The 21,548-nt window shown below is 40.6% G+C and overlaps 3 protein-coding genes across 8 annotated transcripts; 1 reads left to right on the forward strand and 2 right to left on the reverse strand.

The window, feature by feature from the left end:
• The first annotated feature begins 1,169 nt into the window (after positions 1-1,169).
• Positions 1,170-1,953, forward strand: LOC106119354 (immediate early response 3-interacting protein 1). Its single transcript, XM_013314280.1, has 3 exons — positions 1,170-1,370; positions 1,532-1,633; positions 1,707-1,953. Exons 1-3 carry the CDS (start codon positions 1,283-1,285, stop codon positions 1,760-1,762), a joined length of 246 nt encoding a protein of 81 aa, XP_013169734.1. The 5' UTR covers positions 1,170-1,282; the 3' UTR covers positions 1,763-1,953.
• A 1,352-nt stretch (positions 1,954-3,305) lies between these two features.
• On the reverse strand, positions 3,306-12,911 carry Zn72D (Zinc-finger protein 72D). Of its 6 annotated transcripts, none has more exons than XM_013314424.1 (20): positions 12,749-12,911; positions 12,429-12,568; positions 11,239-11,462; positions 10,476-10,608; positions 10,193-10,250; positions 9,905-10,028; positions 9,527-9,821; positions 8,275-8,573; positions 7,896-8,015; positions 7,636-7,731; positions 7,272-7,460; positions 7,008-7,099; positions 6,626-6,884; positions 6,424-6,547; positions 5,500-5,594; positions 4,687-4,782; positions 4,305-4,457; positions 4,058-4,153; positions 3,865-3,973; positions 3,306-3,592 (listed from the first exon to the last, which is right to left on the reverse strand). In XM_013314424.1, the coding sequence occupies exons 1-20, from the start codon at positions 12,799-12,801 to the stop codon at positions 3,528-3,530; spliced, it is 2,820 nt and encodes a 939-aa protein (XP_013169878.1). In that variant the 5' UTR covers positions 12,802-12,911; the 3' UTR covers positions 3,306-3,527. The 6 variants fall into 6 exon arrangements, with proteins under 6 accessions (XP_013169878.1, XP_013169879.1, XP_013169881.1 ...); XM_013314425.1 differs by having other exon boundaries at positions 7,008-7,096; positions 7,272-7,463; XM_013314427.1 differs by having other exon boundaries at positions 7,272-7,463; positions 11,305-11,462; positions 12,749-12,910.
• Positions 12,912-16,076: 3,165 nt separating this feature from the next.
• On the reverse strand, positions 16,077-21,435 carry LOC106119482 (poly(A) RNA polymerase gld-2 homolog A). Its single transcript, XM_013314506.1, has 10 exons — positions 21,108-21,435; positions 20,735-21,029; positions 19,630-19,818; positions 19,318-19,436; positions 18,976-19,153; positions 18,517-18,648; positions 17,959-18,087; positions 17,752-17,872; positions 17,411-17,508; positions 16,077-17,338 (listed from the first exon to the last, which is right to left on the reverse strand). Exons 2-10 carry the CDS (start codon positions 21,018-21,020, stop codon positions 17,151-17,153), a joined length of 1,440 nt encoding a protein of 479 aa, XP_013169960.1. The 5' UTR covers positions 21,021-21,029; positions 21,108-21,435; the 3' UTR covers positions 16,077-17,150.
• Positions 21,436-21,548: the final 113 nt, after the last annotated feature.

Raw genomic sequence — 21,548 nt, forward strand, 5'->3', positions numbered from 1 at the left:
CCATACCATTAGTATTGTTGGCACTTTTAAAAGGAAAGAAGCAAAAGCTGTAATTTACAAGCAGTGACCTGTCCATATCTGTAAAAAGCAGTGGTGTATTTTAAATCTCACCAGGGGTAAACCTTTGACCCAAATAAAAGGAATATTTCTTTGTCCTTATCCCACTCAAGTGGGGTTAGGCGCACCAGGTTTATTCCCTCCAGATTAATGTATTTTCCACATGAAAAGAACAAATTAAATAAAACCGTTTAAGAGAGCGAAAACTACTTATTAAGAACGTCATACTTTTTACCAACGCTCATAATGATTTCTCATTTTTGATATGCTAGTCCGTTACATAAAGAATTGAAAACAAAAGTATACAAGACAAGATCCAACAACTGAACAGTTACAATTACAGGCGTGAATTATATTGTTCTTGTCGAATTTCAGTGAGTTGTTACTTGTCAATTTAACAATCTATTTATTATAATGGTTACGATTAAAATTTTTGAATATCTTATCTTAAAATATAAATAAATCAATTTAAAATTATTTAATAAAACTAATTAATTAAACTACCAAAATAATACTATAAACTATATACTAAAACTAAACCAAACTAAAAATAAAACTAAATAATATAAAAAATCGACCCCAAATCGCTGCGGTCGCACGGTAGGATTCCCAAGAGGCTGGCGGCATTTCCCCGTTGGATGGCCAGGCTCAACCTTTGGCCGAAATGCGCGCCAGCCCTTGGATCCCCTGAGGCGTCGATGAGGCGTGCGGAAATCTCCTTAAACAGGCGACGGGCTTCCGCACCCCAAGGCCCCAAGGTCTCCACGGCAAAAGGCGCAAATATATACGGATCTGCCAACGCCGCATATTTACGCCTTTTATTGATTTCGGCTGTCGCCGCAGCTGCGCCGGCTTTACGAGCGGTCGCTCTCACGTGGGATGGAGCAACAGTGTCCACGCATGTGGCATCCCACACGAGTGACCGCCCGTTTTTCCACGGAATGAGCGTCATACCGTCGGGCCTCTTGCCATCGTCTCGGGCAATGCCATTGGGTTCAAGCACTGCCGGCACGCCGGAAGAGGCAAGGGCTCGACGGATGACGTCATTTAAAGCGGCATGGCGCGGAATGCGTCCTGCACTGCGACGACATGCTAAACCGTGAAATTTTGTCTATGATCTGTCAGATTGACATGTTTGATTTGATATTATCGTTATAATTCTAATGTTTCTTCAATTGGTTTGATTCAAGAACCACTTGCGAAATTGATTTCGTTTATAATCAAAATGCTAACATTGTGGAATTTATTTGAGGCTTCTTTGCTTTGCCTCAATGCAGTATGTGTCCTTCACGAAGAAAGGTTTATGCAAAAGAGTAAGTCACTCGTATAGGTTATAAAATTTAACAATACGATAACATTTAATATGTATACACAAACAATTAAAGACGTTTTTGATTATGGCGACGTTTAGAGCCATCTCAAATCAGGCTTCCTACTTCACCGCTTAATTAAATAAACATGTACTTTGTTGCAGTGGGATGGGGTGCAAATGTCTCTGAACAAGGCTTTGTGGACCAGTCATCCATGAAATTCCAAATTTTAAACCTTGTGCGATCCATAAGAACAGTGACAAGAAGTAAGTATTTTAATTTTTAAATTGATTACTGAATGTGACATATCATCTATATCAATGTATTGTTTTGTTTCAGTACCATTGATTATTTTAAATATACTCACAATTATATTTAAATTGCTGTTTGGGTAGTAATATGAAGAAATATAAAAAGGAAGTCAATGAAGAAATGGAAATGTAATTCTTTGGTGAATATGTTATGGTATCATTGTGACAGAATTACCAAAATCTAATTTCTTATTGTTTTAATATTAAGTTTATTAACGTTTTTAAGCATCAATGGAAATTATGCATTTTTTATGTATATTAAAACTTAAAAAAAATGAAGCTATTTTAAAATTTATTTTCATTGCAACATCACTGCAATCAATTGATCTGTACATAGAAACAAAGCTCAAAAAGGGAATTTTTATAAGACGACATATGAGGAAATGGTCACCTTATGTCACCACAGTGACATCTGTGTGTGTCATCCGTGACATCAGTTAACATCCGCAAAGGTAAATAAAAAAGACAAGGCTGTATGGCTTAGTTCCTTTGCCTGCTCTTTCGAGTGAATAATAAAAACAACAACAACAACAACCGCAAAGGTAAAGACAGCCTCACAATGTACACATCCCTTGTCACATCAAACACACTTTCCTTCCTTGACAAACCATTATTAGAGTTACAAGTGAATAGACACAAAAATTGAAAAGCATTTACACCATAATACTGAATGATTTTCATTGAAAAATGTGTAAAAACTATTTCTAATTTTGTGCCTATTCACCTCATTTTACTGTAAATTATAAAAGTGTGTTTAGAAAATCATATCACTTGGATAAATAAATATACAGGTAAAGGTACTTATTAAAACACCAAGATTTAATTTATTATTTTATTTATCAATAAAGTACAGTTATGACGCGACGTGAAACAAAACAATATCTTTGCTGATAAAACATTGAAATTTCGTCTATTGTAAACATTTAAACACTAATCAAAAATATGCAATATTTTGGATAAGAAAATAAACATATTACATGATGAATGTAGATCCTTACCTACATTTAAGGTAGGTAGAAGTAACTATTGAAATACAGAACTCCCGTAATCAAAGTCCTTAAACTAAAAATAAAATACAGGAACTAACTGCTTGATGTCAAATACTGAATCCTAACATTAAAAAAACTTACGCTACGACCATTCTTTAAAACTGTCGAAGTTCGCGTGTCGCTGCGCCCCCGGAGGAGCGGCGAGTCTGTGCGACAATCCCTGTCATCTCTCGTGCAATACCAATTCTCAATCCACTAATCACAATATAGAATATAGCCTAGAGACTAAACACTACATATCTTGGACTAAATCTTGATAGTTTTTGGACAGATCGATGCCACAAAAATAATTTTACATTTTCCTGTGACATAAAATATTTTTATATATTAAATATAAAGTATAATAAATATATATATCAGAACAATGTTTAAATCCTACGTCAACCCGCGGCGGGGGCGGCGGGGTAACGACGGCGGACATGTTTACATCTATTGCATTATTCATCTCCTCATTGTCCTAAATAAAACAAATCACAAATTTTCAACTAAGTTCAAAGCAACTATTAAACAAACTTCAGTCAAATAATGTGTGAGGTGTTAGTAAGATAGTGTTCCATTATGTTATTTTGTATGTCTCGAAGACAAACTTGCAAGAATTGAATTAATTTAAAAAGGTTTGCGCCACCTTTTGTGTTTCGTTAGAGGCAAAGTGTTACTCGTCTACTACGCTTAGTATCAAAGTTCAATTCCGAATGAATAAAGTTCGTGTACGACACCTCCTACACAACAAAACAAGTGCGAGTGGCAAGGTGCGGCGCGCAGGGCGGGCCCTCCCTCCCCTCCGCGCGCAGCCCCAAGCGTTACTTCTTCGCGCTCGACTCCGTCGCGTCCATCTTCTCTTCCGTCTTTACCACTTTGCCTTCACCTGAAAATTGTACACATTTGAGATATTCATCTTCAATAGATATATATTTTTGCATCAGGATTATGACTTGTGTTGAATTGTATTTTTAGGATCAGAATAGTGCTATATCTTCAAGGGCCGGGTCGCTGTCGTCGGGTCGGGCTGGACGCTGAATAACTCAGCGCCGTCCCCCTCCCCGCCGACGTTGACCAGATCTACGATTCGTCATCTAGTTACATCATTACAATACAAACATCGATACAATAAGTGACGTGTATGTGTATGATGGTTACCATTGGGCTGGTCAGGGTCTGTGTCGGTGTTGGAGCGCCTGCGCTTGCGCGGGAACTTCCACGGACCGCCGGTGTGCTTCGGCTTCGGCAGCATCTCCATGTCCAGCACCTGCACATATTAACACATATCATTCAAAACTATTTTATTGTGCAAAAAACATGTCAGACACATCTGATTCACATAGCTACTCACCTTGTGTATCTGTCTAAATGCAATTTGCCTGAGGTACTGCTGCGCGGACGCCGTCAGGTCTTCGCGCTTCTGTGACGGCAGGTTGCCCAGCGCGTCCTGGTAAACAATTTTACATTTTAAAAATGGTATACCGTGAAAATACATATTTTGACATATCTACGTTTACAAACAGATAAAATTCGCCAATATGAAAATTACAACAATTTTTTTTGCTCTGATTCTTAAGTAAGCAAGAAGAGGCACTAACAACGAGTTCCTTCTCGCAGGGATCGCGCAGACCGGGGCCGTGGTCGAGCAGCAGGCCGCCCGCCACCGCCTCCATCACGCGGCGCAGCGCCTCGCCCGGAGACAGCGCCGCGCCCGCGGACTGCATCACGCCCGACACCAGCAGCTCCATAGCCTGCACAACGCGCCACATCTCACCAATCACTAATTACAGCTCGGACTTTAAACACACGCCTTCCAACTTATTTCAATATACTAAGAGTTGTTTATAGCCTGGGATAGAAATACACTTTGATACAAGATTAAATTTAAAAAAATCATGTCACTTTAAAAATATATTAGTATGTCCATAGCCCCATGCGGTTGTTATATAAGCGATACAAATATGTAATGTTTATACTCACGTATGGGTTGAGCGGCACCCAGGTGGGTATGCGGCGGCACAGGTCGCGCATGATGCGTATGATGATGACGCAGGACTGCAGACTGGCCGCCCTAGCCTGCGCACACGCAGCGCCCCGCGCGCCCGGTCACTCACACGCACGCTCACACACCGAATCTCTTAACCCACCGCACTGACAAAACGCTGGACACGAGGCTCGCTCATCCGGTTACTATACATAGCTACGGCTAAAAGAGCCTTTTTTTAAATAAACCGGATTTCCGCTTGCCGTTGTGACTCTAAAGTATTAGGTGAGCAGTTTAAATAAACTTTTATAGGTTAAGAGATTCCGTTGTCGGTAAATTGTAAGATAAACAAGAGAAATGTATGTGTTATCATCTCCGTTGGATCAGACTACGCTCAAACTGCGTTTCCTCGTATCTCCTTATCGACTCCCAGAGGCCATGTCAAAGTGCGAATGGAAACGCAGCTTTGTCGACAAGCACTTTGTAGCCACATGTTCATGGGAGTATAAATTTTATATTATAATTATTTACTTAAAACAAATAAAAATCTACATTAATTAGATAAAAAAAAACATGTGACTAAAATAAACGTGCGCACTCCCTCTAAAGATTAGTAATTGTTTTTTCTACATTTTAAAATTGAATTTAATTAAAATATAAATAATTAGAAGGGCGATGTCGAAGACAATGAAAAGAAGCAGCACAGGCGCGGCAACAGACGGCTCTGTGAGACAATGATTGCGTGGCAAGGCAAGTGAAGGTAATGTCGAGCGGAGTGCGCAGACGTCTGATAATGTGGGCGAATGTACCTGGAACCACTTGGCGTGCCGAAGGGCGGCCAACGCGTCCAAACACTTCTGCCGCGGTAGCACGTCCTTGTCGTCGCGCTTTACGTCGCCACCCTCTAGCGACAACAACACAAAGGGTGTTTGACCATCAGGAAGTCCACCAAAACGGGGCAAACATGGCGGAGGCGGCCTAACCACTTACACATACCTCCACTAAATATTCATCGTATACATAACGTACTATTCTAAGCATAAATATAAACATATGTATATATGAATAGAAAGAGCACATGAGAGGGGAATGTTTGCTCCGTTTCAGTAGACCGGTAATGAATATAGCACGGCGCGGGGCGCGTGATATATCGCAAGGGATGATCAAAAATCCTTTTCTTCTCGCTGCTTACTCTACATCACACCTAAAAATAAGCCAACACACACAACAGTGCCCGGCGCGGCCGCACCAAGCGTCACTTCTGAACAAATTATCTCATTGCTTTCGTAAACAATTCTACGTTACAACAAATCAAATTGACAAATAATTGTAAAACAAAATACATTGTAATTCGACAAACAGATACTTTGTTCCCATGTCCGTCTTCACATATAACATGTACGTACGACCTCTACGCGCAATCGCAACACGAGTTACGCGAGGTGAAATATTTACCTCGTCGCTCGTCGCTCGTTGCCAGCAACGCTAACCTTGTACATTACAATAAATATCGCTCCTATTGTTCGGCCTGTTGCTTAATCGTAGACGCGAGCAAAATAGCTCAGTACCTTAGAATTGTATACATGGAACTTAGTAAGGTAATGAACTAAATTGACATTGATCAAATGAAACAGATTTGGTGACACTTCACCTCGCATGTCGTGCGATTGTCGCGGTGGAGTCGTGCGGTGGGGGTGTGGGGGTGTGGTGCCGGGGTGGGGGTGGGGGTGTACCTGCAGGCTCGCGCATGACGGCGGAGGTGAGGCTGACGAGCACGTTGACGTTGCCGTCCGACACCTGCACCGCGCCCTCCGCCGGTAGCAGATCCACCTTGTACTTGAACTCGTCGCCCGCGCACTGGAACGTACACATACCATACATAGGATGCTATAGTATTTAAAATAACGGTCGAAGTGGAGTCTTCCCTGGAGGTACCTTGATGCGCATGAGGTGGTGCGGCAGGTCTGCGGCGACGCGCTTGAGCAGCGTGACGGTGGGGCGGTCGTGGCAGAGCACCACGAGGCGCACGTCGCGGTCGCCTCGCAGCAGCAGCCCCTTGGCCAGCAGGCCCACGCGCATCACGCCTTTCAGTGCGCGCGCCACCTCGCCCGCCCCCGCACCACCCGCACCGCCCGCGCCTGCGCTCCCGCCCCCGCCGCCGCCGCTCACCTCGCCCTCGCCCGCGAACGAGAACCTAACATATTTAGACAACTTTTACTTCTACACTTCGCTTCCTAATTATTTTGAATTGGATCAGAGATAGTCATTTTCTGAAATTCGAATTAACAGTCTAAGCAGTAAAGCTTGTTCGACTTACAATTGGTTGTCGCGGCCGTCCTCCTTGCCTTCGGGCTTGTCGTCCTTCTTGTCCTCCGGCTTGGGCGGGGCTTTGTTGGGTTGCGCCTGCTGCTAAATATTAATGAAGTCGATTAAAATTTTCATAACAATTCCAATATAAATAACCTGATACACAAGTTCATTTTAATGAAGGTATTAATGATATTGAACATTGAAATAATGAAATAAAACATAAGCAGACTTTCAGTAAGGTATTTAGTTTGCGTGCGAGTTGCGTGCATACCTTAGGCTTGTTGGCGTCGGCGAGGGCGTCGGAGAGCGACTTGAGGGCGCGCTCAGTCTGCGAGACGACGCGCTGTATGGTCTCCAGCTCCTCCTCTGTGGGGTAGATGTCGGCGTGGCGCGCCAGCACGTGCCGGTCGTCCGCCGTCTCGCCGCGCCGCGCCAGCGTGCCGTACGGCGCGCCCAAGCCCTGCTGCACACACAATACCTTCACCTAACGTACTCAACTTCTACTCGGTAACAAAGCATTCCTTCATAGAGGAGTCGCACTCCTTGCACATAACACGATCTTGTTTGTACACAAGACAGCAGGTGGGTGCTGGGTGCTGGGTGCTGTGTGCGATGTAGTGCGATGTGGTACATACGTGGTGGTGGTGGTGCATGTGAGGCGGGAGCGGGCCGCGCCCCCACCACGCCTCCGCGCTGCCATCCCAGTACACGCGCTCCTCGTCCTCGATGCCCTGCAACACACATTTAATATTGAAATTACATTCTATTAACACAATGAAATGGTGCTTTTTTATCAACGGAAACTAGCGCTCAACCACATTTCTAGCCAGTTTACGCGCTAGATTAGTAGATACCTCTGAAGGTGACTCTTGAAGGATGCGATGTTTTAACTTACGTCATGCAAGCGGCGGCGGGCCCACATGTCGTCGCGGCCCATCATGCGCTGCGCCTTGGCCTCCGCCAGCTTGCGCTGGTGCGTCGACGGCTTCACCTTCACCTCGAGGTCCGGTTGCACCTGCATACAACATTGTAAATGTTACACTTTATTCTATCACCAATGAAAGTTGTATTGTTATGATATTGGCGTCGGTCATCCTCATAATGCCTTGTAATCACGCGACACTCGGATCTCTCGGCGGCCACTCGCCAGCCACTCGCCAGCCAGTGGGTAGGGTCGCGGCCGCCGGGCTCGACGAGCGCCTCAAACCTTTTACTAAGTAATCATTGGATGCCACATTCTCATATGTTGTTGTATAGTTGAATGTGTACATTACCTTCTTCTTGTACTGGAGGCGATGGCGGCGGCCCTTCATGTGCATCTCCTTGGCGTTGGGGTCGTTGAACTTGCAGTCGCAGAGCTTGCAGTTGAAGCTGAGCGCCTTGCCGTCGTCGCCGCGGATCTCCTCGATGTAGTCCTGACCGACGGGCTGCACCTCGGGCTCCGGCTCGCCCTCCTCGTCGTCGCCGTCCTTGTCTGCGCACGCGCCGCCCTCAGCCTCACCGCTCGCCACACTGCTGAGCTCTCCAGACGCCACGAAAGCGATCTTGGGCGTACCGGCCACCGTCTTTTTCGCTGATCGGAACAGTCAAATTTTCTCTCACACAAAACACGCGCATAGATCCTTTTATTATCACAAAAAGTAACATCTACAAATTGTAAAAGGTCTATGAGTCACACTCCATATCTGTACCGAGTGTTGGTGAAAATAGTTTAGAGAAAATTTGAGTGATCGCCGATACAGATATGATGCTGTGGCGTCAAGAGAATTCAGCGCGGTGCGAGCTACTCGGCCACGCCCCCGCGCACGCTCTGCTCTGCTCTACTCTGCACGTACCGTGCGCGGGGGCGAGCTTGCTTTTACGTGAAGCAAACAAACAAACAAACAAACAATCCGGGGAATCAACTGTCACTACACGGAAACGGAACATTTCGTAGCCGTCACATGCACAATTTCTTTCTATTTTTTCAAATGAAAAGCTCATAAACATAACATTTTTAAAAGTGAAGGGAGCGAGCAATATGCAAAACATTTGACGTAACAATGCACGACTGCGAAACAAACATTTATCTGCTGCAAAGACAAAGCCAATGTTGTAATAAAAATTTAACACGACATATAAGAAGTAGCAAATATTTAAATTATAGCATGTACTCATTCAGAAAAGGGGTACTATGTATGGATAACAGGAACGCATCCATTTCTATGTAGCGTGCACATTTTTAAGATTCAAACGTTCACTTTATAGAAAAATCTTTAGAGTGATGCAAAAAGTAATACTAAATTTATATAAAATTCTAAATTAAAAAAAAATTATTTAGATAACAGGAAAAAGATGCACAATACATGTAATTATTGGATAAAAATATATTATTAAATACAGAACAAAAATGATACTGCAACTTGTAGTACATGCAAATATCAACAAAGTATTTTCAATGAAAGAGTATAACTCATCAACATAGGGTGTCTTCCAGTGTGGTAAATGATGAAAATGTCTGCATTTGTGAAAAACGACTATCCAAACCTGTGTGTATCTTGGCGGGCTCGGCCGGCGGTATTGGCTTGCCGAGCATCGTGTGCAGCTTGAGAACCTTCTGGTGTTTGATGCCGCGCACGTGCGCCGCGAACGCGTCCGCGCCCGTACACGTCACGTCGCACAGCTCGCACCGCAGCGCCCCGCCCGCACCCCGCCCGACGCCCGCGCCCGCCCCGCCGCCGCCCGCGCCGCCCGCACCACCCGCGCCCCCGCCCGACGAGAACATCTTCACCGCCGCCTCCTTCTTCTTGTGCTTCTGCCCCTCCAGGTGCTCCTTGTACGTCTGCACATCCGTTCACACATTTGGAAAACTCGCATACACGCGAATTTATGTTATGACACACACAAATTAATGTAATGACATACCTGAGGGCCGGCGCAGGAAATTCGACAGACATCGCAGTAGTGCAACTGCTGCGCCTTGGGCGGCGGCTTGGGGCGCCGCGACTGACCCGCGCCCACTCCGCCTTTGTTGTAGTTCTTCCAACCACTATAAAAATTTATTCTTATTTACACATGTTTCTGATAATAAATAATTGTGATACAATAATTCCCTAATTGTAGGATATTCAATTACAATACACAAACTTCTCAATGTAAAAAGAGTAGTCGGTCAGCTTTAAAAGCTCTCATAAGAAATATATAGAAACTTACCCGCCCCCTCCAGTCTTAGTTTGTTGCGCGACATACATAGTGGCGGCATTGTAGAGAGCTGCAACAAACAGGATCACGTTAAACCATACATTTTTGCCTCTAGCCACATTGCTCTCGGCAACAATAACAACTGACATTGTAACAAATATATATACCTGAACATTAAATATTAACCACAAAAATAGACAATCTTTGTATTTGACTACAATCAATAAGCTTTATAATTATTTCTTAAGAGTATATGGTTTTTCTAAGCTAGGAGCATGAAGTGATCAACATGTACCATACATACGTTTGGCGGGCTGCGCGGCGGGCGCGCTGTAGGGCTGCGTGGGGTACGAGGTGGCCGCCGTGGTGGCAGTGTATACGCCCCCATAGGCCTTCGCCCCGCCGCCCGCACGCGCGCCTCCCTGGACCAGTATTTTGAAAATTTCTATAATTATTACTGTTAGAAAAACATAACATCCATTTTCATGGAAAAATTAACTTTTACTTGTTGAAGATGATAAAAATATATTATTAAAAGTCTATTCTATACAAAATCAATTGTTTTAAAATCTACTTTAGACATAAGCTGAAACTTCAATGAGCTCTTTCAATCATTGGAAACTGGCAACTCTCCAAGAGGATGTCATCCTAACATAAATCACTACTCTATTGAAGGTTTACACAATAATAAATTGCCATCATCTAAGACATGATATCTTTTGTTATTCCTGCAATTCATATCCTAAGAGATCTTTCATAAATGAATAAAATAATGAATAATACATTGTACAACATCAACAATAGCAACCATTGAACAAAAAATAATGAGTGTCATACACAGAAAGTTGGTCATATTTTCAATACCAACTTTAAGAGTTATATGATAAAAGATATATTTATTGAATTGGTCACTTTAATCATAAATATACAACATCAGTGGGCACTCTTATCAATAATAGACATATAATATCCATAGATAGGCATGACACATTCGAGAAACACTATTTTGTAATGGGGCAGTGTGTGTTTGTGTGAAGGGTGTAGTAATGAGGTCTAACTTGGTAGGAGACGGGCGCGGTGTGGGCGGAGTGCGCGGTGTGCGCGGCGTAGGCGGTGGTGGTCACCTGCGCGTAGGTGGCGGGTGTGGTGTAGGCGGGCTTGGCGGCATCGTATGCCGGTTGCTGCGGAGGCGCGGGGTACGCCTGCTGGTAATACGCGCTCTTGCTGGCATCGTACGCCGACGCAGCCGCCGCGGCCGCCTGCGCGTGCGCGTGCGCCGCCGCTGCGACAGATCGTCATACTAATATGTTAAATAAAACTTGTCATATGGACTTAGATGAGAATTAAATACATAAATTCCATCCCAGGCACTTAACTCATAGAGATGTAATACTTTTTGTTGGAAAAACAGATATATGTTTGGACACATATTTCATGTAACATTGGTGCAAATAATATACTTGGAAATCTGAACTGCACCATTATGAATATTCACAATTCACATTATGAAAAGTTTGATATTACTTCCAATTTCGAGCAATTACAAGTAGTAAATTTACTATGTTTATCAAATATTTTCATCAAATATTTATAGAAAAATGCTTAAAATTGTGTTACTTCTTCTTATCTTTCTTCTTAAAAGAATAATGTTGATGGACTGTGTATCGATAAGTACCACATATTTAATGTAAATAAATCTTGACATTTATCAAATTAATGGGGGTAAATGCTTGAGATGAACATAATGTTTAGAAATTTAGGCTTATATTCTTAAAATTTTCTATATTCTGAATTATTATATTTCTATATTTATTTTTGTCATATCACTTTGGCTGGACTGATTTTGACAGGACTTTCACTGGAAGGTAGCTGATGTATGCCGGTATATAAGCAACTTTTTTATTTTGTACTAAGGAATTTGCAGGCGACAGCTAATATACATTAAGAATAGTTTGCTTAATAAGCCTAAATTTCGGTTTAATCTAATGTGAAAACATAGATAAAACATTACAGATGTAAAAATAAACAAAAAATAATAACAAGTTGTTATTAGTATTGGTAGGTTGACAACCGTCATGGGTCTACGCTCAATGGCATTCATCGTTTTTTTACGGTTGTTCCTAAAGCAACGGATATGTAGTACATTGAAGCAAACTGATTAATCATCAAATTAGATAAGGTCCCAACTTTTCTATTGAATTGAAAAGTTAACGAGGATATTTTACTAAAAAGTAGTTTTTGTTCATACCTTGTGTGGCGGCTGCGGCTTGATATGCAGTATCGTAGCCCGTGGCCGCGGCGCGCTGGGTGCCGTAAGTGGCGGCGGTGGCGGCTGGCGCTACGGCGTACCCAGTCTGACCGCCGTAGGCTGCCGACGCTGTTGCCGCGCTAAAATTACCAAACACAACTCTGTTCACAATAATCACGCTATTCCACCAATTATCCACGATCAATACAACTAGTCGCCATTTTGATTAGACACACGAGCACAAGGCTGAGTTTGGACATGCACGTTGTACTACGTACTACGTCCTAATATGTTTCACCAACTAAACAATTTTTACTTACCCGTATTGGGTTCCCCCGTGGGTGAACCCAAAGTAATTATTTGCTGCCATCATTTACCAATTTTCTGTGTCGAAACTATATGAACGCTTCACGGCTGACAGAAAAGGGGAAATAAAAAAGGCCGGCGTTTTGTCTTTGACGAAATTAATATGGCGGCGACTGACAAAGATTATACAACTTCCATCATAGATAATACATATAAACTTGCTTCTATCTCAGATAAACTATAAAAAAAATCTTTCATATTTTTTTAAACTTCGACACAGTAATGGTAGCTGTGAGTTGATGAACCGCAGCTCTACGGTTCAGGTTTACGTGACCAGAACTTTTCAACCGGTTCCAACGTACGATATTGCGTAAATATGAGCCACAAAGCCGACATCTGAAAACCTTAGAGGAATTACCCTCCTAGCTGTAAAATACTGCTGTAGCATATGCAGACGGAAAATAAAAAGACTATTTGGCAGTTTGTAGATTTATTATGATGGGTCCAATACAATAATTTATTTGTACAACGATGGTTCATATTATTCTACTGTTCAATAAAATAAAATGCAACGATGTTAAAGTGTGTTGAAAATATAATTAGGTAATGATAATTTTCATCTGGGGGTGAACTCGATACGAGCCACTGCCATTTATTCTGGGCCCTTGTGAGAGGGAACTTCAGACCACTAGATAAAGTCGTTTATTTCTATGAACTATAATTGGTACATTATCATTAGATAGTTATATTTTCACTTAGATTATACAAATGATTACATAACTGTCACAAATCTGTATATATAATGTATATGAGTGGCGAGTGGATTACACAAAACATTTTTATAAAGTACATATTTGAAAAAAATCATAAAATTACGAAATTATTAACTAGCACTTTATTTTTTGAACTAATAATATTATGTTGTATGATTAATTTTGAAAAAACCGAATTTAATTTTAAAATTGTATTATTTAACAAACTGCGTAACCGTGTGAACCAGATCAACTTTGGCAGTGACATGGTATTGTAGTGTAAATGCGCGAAAACGCTGACATTTTGACCTTATAAATCTGCTACATAATTAATCCGAACCTTCATTTTAATATCTATTACAGATGCAACAGATGACATATAAATTAAATATAACTGGAGAAAGAAACAAACAAATATACAAATATATATCATGTTAGTTCTCAGTATAATTGTAGAGTATGGATTAGTAAATAAAAAAGTAATTGAAAATTAGCAATTCAGTTCAAGAACTATTAGGAAAGTTATATTACTAACAGGTAACATTTCATGTGTGTGTGCAGATTAAAAAGATCAAAATGCCTAGTTTAAATACACAAGAGTATTTATTTCATGAATATTTTTATGTTCCAGACATATAGTTAGAATGTCTCTTGATCTCAACAAATGTGTACACAAGCAGCAACACATTTTCAAGCAAGCTTCAAGAGGTTTGTTGTAGCATTGTGTCACATGCTGTAGGGTTGCCACATGTCATCACAGAGGTTCCCCCGAGAATACATTTTGTCAGAGATGCATTTAAGTTGGGTGTGATGCATGTTTGGAATATCAAAAGGAACAATAGAGTGTATCCACTCCTTTAACAATTATAAACATTTGTGTATAAACTCTGATAAAAATCAAAGTGCTTTTTAAACTTTTTATTTTTTTTAATATTTTTTAAACTTTTGTATTTTTTTTGTATTTTTTAATTATATTTTTATTGACTTGACTTTTTTTGGTAAACAATTTTTAGGATGCATTAGTCTAAACAGTGTTCTTAGAGATTATTTATATTTATTGTACTTTTTATTTTCAGCATGGGGCAGTGCCTCTTCTGTATAATTTTTAAAAAACTTATCACAACATATTTATTATTGCTAGTGCCAAATGCAATGTTTCTAATCAATTGAATGTAAAAGAGGTGAATCAACTTGTTTAAATTAAAAACAGATTATATGTGGATGGAAAATAATTGCCAATAATCATCTGTTCTGACATTATAAATCTGAATATAATAGGAGCAAGCTGATATAGCCCTTAATTAAATTCCAGGCTTTCAGTTGGATTTTAAAATAGTTACCTACAATCTTCCTTTTTAACAAATTAATATACTGTTACCGAAAAAATTCGCAAAAAAACATATAGCCCATTTTTACTCAAAGCATGAGAAATATATAACATGTTTTAAGTTGAAATATCGGCAGAGCGAAGTTACAGTTGCATGGAATACTTGAATAATCTCCTTCAACTATTAATCTCCCTACAAACACATCCGCATATAGTTTGTTATGACATGCTTCTATATTTAATGGTACCATTGCAATTATAACATATAAAAAGAGCAACAACATGGCACATATGTTTCAACACAGTCATAAATAACATATTTTAGCACCATTTCCATAAACTTTAAAATATGGCAAATCTAGCATTACTATAACTTGGAAAAAAGCACCATTTTCATTGCATGGTTCATTTATATCATCTTAAATTTTAATAACATGGGAGCCGTGGCACAAACCTCTTAAAATGTTCAAAGGAAGCATTACAAGCCAACAAGTCACACAATATTATTTACTAGTCATTAAATTTAGAATTAGTTATTGCTTATTATTTTCAAACAACAAACCTTATTGCACTGTTGTAAAATTTCAACGATAATAATTAAAGTCTACATATTTAACTTCAGTCAACCCGACATTACAGACAACTTTCTGCTGATTTTGCACTGCCAAGCCATTATTGCAACCATACTTTGTATATATATATTTTAATTTTTTTTGTCATTTTTAACATATTACAAAAATACTATGTACATAAAGTGTTACAATATATATCTTAAACATTTTTCTATTTACAGCTCTGTCCTCTCTTCGACTCCTTACTATGTACATGTTAAAATAGCTTACAAATAAATAATATAAATATTAAAAGACAAGGGACGCATTTCCAGGCAGCACCTCTTCTCAAATCCACTAAATATATTTATCTAACCTACATTCACTGGAAACTGTACTTCAACAAGGCCTTTCTTTACTATTCACAAGAATAGACATTTTAAAACCGTTTATTCATAGATAACCCCAAAACCAAACAACTGTAAGCAAAATGCATTTGTATATTAAATTTATATAAAAAGCTTTTTAAAATTATATAAAACTTCATAAAATTATCATCATAATTTATATTTGTGATTGAAAGCAAACAAAATTGTAAAATGTTGTAATAAGGGACCAAGTTAGTCCATTGTATATGTTAAAGAATATTTCATTGTATAAAATGCCGATAAATATTTATTTATTTTACCAAAGGGGAGAATAAATTCACTTTTATATTTAAAATTATTATAAGAAATGATAGAAAATATTTCAATTTGTATCGGAGTTGTTTCAAATATTTAAATCATAGAGAAAAATTTGGGATTATCTCAATTCAGTGAAGCGAGTTGCACAACAAACATGCCACAAACACTTCAACTACACTTTGTTCCGGACTATGTCTTCGAGCGGAACTTCTCACATTCCAACTATAGCCAGAATTTCCTCAACCTTAACCAAAGATTTAACATTAAATGCACAAGTGATGCCAGTCCCGAATAAGTTATGTGGATATACCTTAATAATATGGCACTATGGGTTCAAACATATAATTTTCATAGTGGCATTTGCTCTATGTACAATATAAAATATTAAACTATAATATGCAACCCGTTATCAGTGGCTGGAATAGTGGAGTTGTGTAACTTTGACTATAACATTAGGAACTAATAGTCCAGCTCTTGCTATTCACTAAAAATTTCTACGACTAGGAGTTCGTTTTGCAATGCGACTAATTGCCCCTTCAAAATACCACACTGTGTAATTAATATTCAAATAAGCATTATGTGTATTTTCGCGTTATTTTGATAGGAAATTTAGTCACATTATTTGTACGATGGATTTTTAATTCTTTGATAATATTTGTTCTTTAGGATCCAACTTTACGAAGTCATGTCAAAGACATAAGTACAATAACAACGCTTAGTCTAGGACTTACTCATAAGGACATCAGTCGCTTATCACAGCCAGGGAGGTTACGATACCCGATCGGCTCCGGTGCCCGTCACCAGCGCTGTCCAATGATATATAGTGATAGCAATCACAGGTCCTGTTGTGGCCAATTTAGCACAATATTTATGGTACCACGTGTTCGGGAACATAGATCCATAACCCCATCAGAAATCGTACCAAAGCTTTCATAGTCCGCATTGACCGATACAGATAATTTGGCGATCGCCGACACTAGGGCACGGGCACGGGCACGGGCGCGGGCTTGGGCTCGGGCCGCTAACACTGACACTGTGACACAGTACACTGGCGGTGCGGTGCGGTGTGGGCGCAGGGCCGGGCGCGGGCAGGCCGGCCATCATCGGTCGGCGAGCGGCGCTGCGTGCGGGGTGGAGTGCGGCGCGGCGTGCGGCGCGGCGGGCCACGCGTCAGCCAGCCGCATCCCGGCCGACAGCCGTTTGTAGCTCTCCCTGAACGTCGACACTATCTTCTCAAACATATCCGGATCGTACACCGAGCGCGCCGTGTTCGACAAGTCGAATGGTTCTGAAAACAATACAAGTACGTAAATAAGCATATCACTGACAGAGAGATTTACAAAGAGGTATGGAGGCGTACCTTCGACGCAGAGCCACTTCCACTGGTGCGGGTCGTGTACGCGGCACTCCGCCAGCGGCAGTCTCTTCACGCGGACAGATATCGCCATTTGTTCATATCTGTACCAATATTTATAACAATATCAGTTCGTTTTGTCTATTAATCAATCATGTGAGTTTCGAGAGGAAGGGGAAAATTTTAAGAAACATCACGAGGAGGGGGACATCTCATATCACGTGTTTTTGACTGATATTTTATTCAAAACAATTTATTTAGTCACATTATATGAAGCGATAAAAAATAGTTAATAAAAACATGATTAATGGAAAGTATAAGTGAATGTGGTGAGCGCGTGTACTCACGGGAAGTCCGCATAGTACTTGAGCATGTGCAGGAAGAGCTCGGCGAGCGTGGCGCGGTTGTGGTGCGCGCGCCGCTCGTGCGCCGCCTCGGGCCGCACCAGCAGCGGCGGGCTCGTGCCGCCTGCACAAACACTAACTTTACTGCCTAGTCAACCAGACGGCGTTATATAATACAATGAAGTAAATAAAGTGTAATTATATACTGACACTGCAGGTAGTGTATGACCATGAGGGTGAGCGCGTAGGAGGAGAGCGTGCGGCGGCGCGCGTCGTTGATGCGGTGCGCGCGCGCCCACAGCTTCGTCACCGTCACCAGCGGCCGCACGCGCCAGTCCACTGCACAGCACACATCACAGATCACACAATGCAACAATCTATTATTTCATCTTTCATATTCATACTGATATTATAAAAACGACTATTTAGTTGGATGGATGTTTGTTACTAGGTATCTCCCGAACGGAGAGTTGCATAGATCTCGATAAGATTTCGTATAGACGTAGAACATAATGTATATATATGGTTCCCGTGGGACAGTTTTGTTATATTTTTACATATTTACTTGATAATTCGGCAACTGCTCAATATAGTCTTGAATAACACATGAAATACTTTCCATTAATTTTTTTAATTCTGCCCAGACAAAGTCGCTGGCAAAGACAAATAAGAAATACTAATAACTGCGCAGTCGAAGTTGGTATTTACATTATGGGATACTCACTCTGAGTGCGGCTAAAGGAATGAAGTCAATATAAAAGTGCTTACGCCTGGAGAAGTATATGAGCATGTCGGTGTTGCGGATGCCGACGACGTTGTTGCAGTTGAGGTCGACCTGCAGGCCGTTGCGCACGTCGCGGAACTTCAGGATCGGCACCTTCGCATGGATCAGTTCCGCACCTACACACACACATACGCTACTTATTTTATGACAACATGGACATATCAAATTTCCTAACCATTTTTTCAAACACACCAAATGACCCTTTCATATTATATAACCCAAATTTGCACATTTAAAAATAACTCTTCCATTTTGCTGCAGTATCCAGATCGTAGTCATCATGTATCGGTTACTCACTTCACAAACTGTAATCACCTGATCACTACTTTTTTTGCACATCGGTGCAAAGGGTTCTGATCTCGTCAGTCTATATTATAAGTGACCTTTCGCGAAAACACCCACATAACATAGTAAAGGTTTTCTCAAAAAACTGTGTACATTACCTGAGTCGAAGGTTCTTATGTAATCGAGCAGGTAGTTGAGGTGCAGGAGAGCCTGCGCGCGCGCATCCACGTGCTGGTGCGCGCGCACGTGCAGACACAGGTCCATGTCGGAGTTGTCCAGCCCGAAGCCCGACATCGTGGAGCCCACCACGTACAGCGAGTAGCGCGGGAACATCGACTGCAAAAAACACAATTATATTATAGAGATACTACCATTTGTATATTGCAATTTAGTCACCATCATCAGTACTTTGTTTTATATTATAAATGTTCATAACACTTTTTCGATTTGCGTCTTTATAAAATATTTGATTGAGCAGCAATTATTACTGCACAACATACCCTAATGGCCATGCTGAGGTAGCGCCACAAGTTCATCTTCTTTCTGAATGTCTCGTCTGTCTGCTGCGACTTCATGAACTTGTCCCAAATCTCCTGCGACAGGGAATCCCACTTTGATCCTGGTCAAACAAACCCATTTATTTTAATATTCTAACGCATTCACTATAAAATATTCTGTAAAAGAGACGGGACATATTAGCCATATCAGACTACATTATTTCAAGTTCAGATGAAAAATTTCAAGTTTTAATCAGCACATTCATGCAACAACACTGTTAAGGCTCTAGAATATAAAGTGTTACCACAACTTACCATTGAGCAAATCATCAGGTGTGAATTTAATCTGTGAGGGGTATGCTGCGGTGGCGAAGCGCTCGAGGGGGATCCTGCGGGGACGGAAGTCACGCTTCGGCCTTGCGCGCCATTCGCGCTGTTGTTGCACCGGTGCTGCGTCCCCTGCCGATTGTGCAGTGCTGCGCTCCGCCCGGGAACTGCCCTCGCCTATAAGCCCAAATGTTTACATCAACTTAATGTATTATACTTGCCAAACAGATATTTATAGGTTTCTTCTTCGGCTTCTCTGTTCTTCATGTAAAATCCCCTACAAAAGATGTAATATCTACCATGTTATATAGTGCACTCATCATATTGATGTCTGATGCATGTCCTGTGGGGCAGCAATACTGCTGTGGTAAAAAATAAATTTACAATAGTTAACTATATTGTCAAGTAAAAATTGCTATGTACAATTTTAGTGTACACAATCAAAACTATCCTTTAATAAACCCACAGCTGTTGCATGAATGAGCCAACTCTAACAAGGAAGTACCGGGATCTCTGAAACTTGTAGTCATAGTGTCTTAAACCTCTACCCATGCCTTCCATCAAACCTTACATCTCACCTTTATCTAGAAATATGTGTTGACAAATAATAGTACAAAGGACATAGTATTTGTATTCAATTTACAATAGTAAACTGTAGTATTATTGTAACTAAATGTTAAACCATTCATTTACAATTCTTATTTTGAAAGCTTCCAACTTCAAGTCTTTTCCACAAGATGGTAATATTTTATGTGAATTTATGTACAATTATTTAGCATAAGCCGGCAAAAAAACTACAACATTATTATTGTTTAGCAAATAAATTAATTTTAAATTATAAAAACTTTACAGCACACAACACTATTTAATTCAAGTACTACTGATTAAAATTAGTTTTAAGGTATTTTACCTCAAAATATTTTGATATAATTAATTGAACTAATATGTGGATTATTGTCAAAAATACTGTTGTTTATAAAATAACTTGCTTTTCAACCCATGAATAAAGAAAACTGTTCCAATTTTAATTTTTCTTTTGAGGGTAGGCAGTGTATTTTTAAATTTCGAAAATATATTTGACATATTTACATACCCTTTTCACTAGATTTATTTGATCCAGATGCATTGCTAGATAAACTGGAATCATCAGAGTCGTAGCTAAAGGCGGTATTGTCCTTGTTACTGGGCTGACGCTCCCGGCGCGCCTGCCACCGCCGCGGCGCTCCTTGACCGTGCTCGCCGTTGCCGCGCCCAGCGCTGCTTAGCACTTGGAGCATCTCCAAGGGATACTGCCGTGACCTGTCTATTTGGCCAGGGACCATATACACTCCTCCTCCGTAGCCGTTCCCATGGTACATTATTGGGGAACCTTCGTTCATAACCACCGTCTGCAAGACATTATTTCAATTAAAACTGTGCCCAAAAATACTAACCCCAGCAAGCTTATAAAAACTATGCATACCAACCTTTATATCCAGCACTAAATATTTTGACGTCGTTAGAACCTATTGCGTCATGCTAAACGTAATAAAAATATTAGAGCGGCTCTGTATTAAATATTTGGCGAATATTTACCACTGAAATTACTTTTCAACAATGTTGGCAATATTCGGGTAAGGTGTCGGTCGAACGTTTATTAGACTCTCACTATACGAATACGAACAGGATAAGCGTTTAATATTTCGACACCGGTAATAATAACAAATCTACCCACGAATTATGAATAAATCGTTGAATTATTAGAACTATTCCGCCATGACTTTAGGAAGCAGCGCTAGCGACATCTGACGGATTTCCGCGCAATACACACGTGATTAACTAATTTTCTTTGGTTCAAAATTGCGTGTTCCATTCAAGGCCAGTAACAATGACATCGATTGGAGACGTTTATGGTTAAATTACAGTAA

Source organism: Papilio xuthus, unplaced genomic scaffold (assembly GCF_000836235.2).
Source record: "Papilio xuthus unplaced genomic scaffold, Pxut_1.1 DF827461.1, whole genome shotgun sequence".
NCBI classification, from domain to species: domain Eukaryota; kingdom Metazoa; phylum Arthropoda; class Insecta; order Lepidoptera; family Papilionidae; genus Papilio; species Papilio xuthus.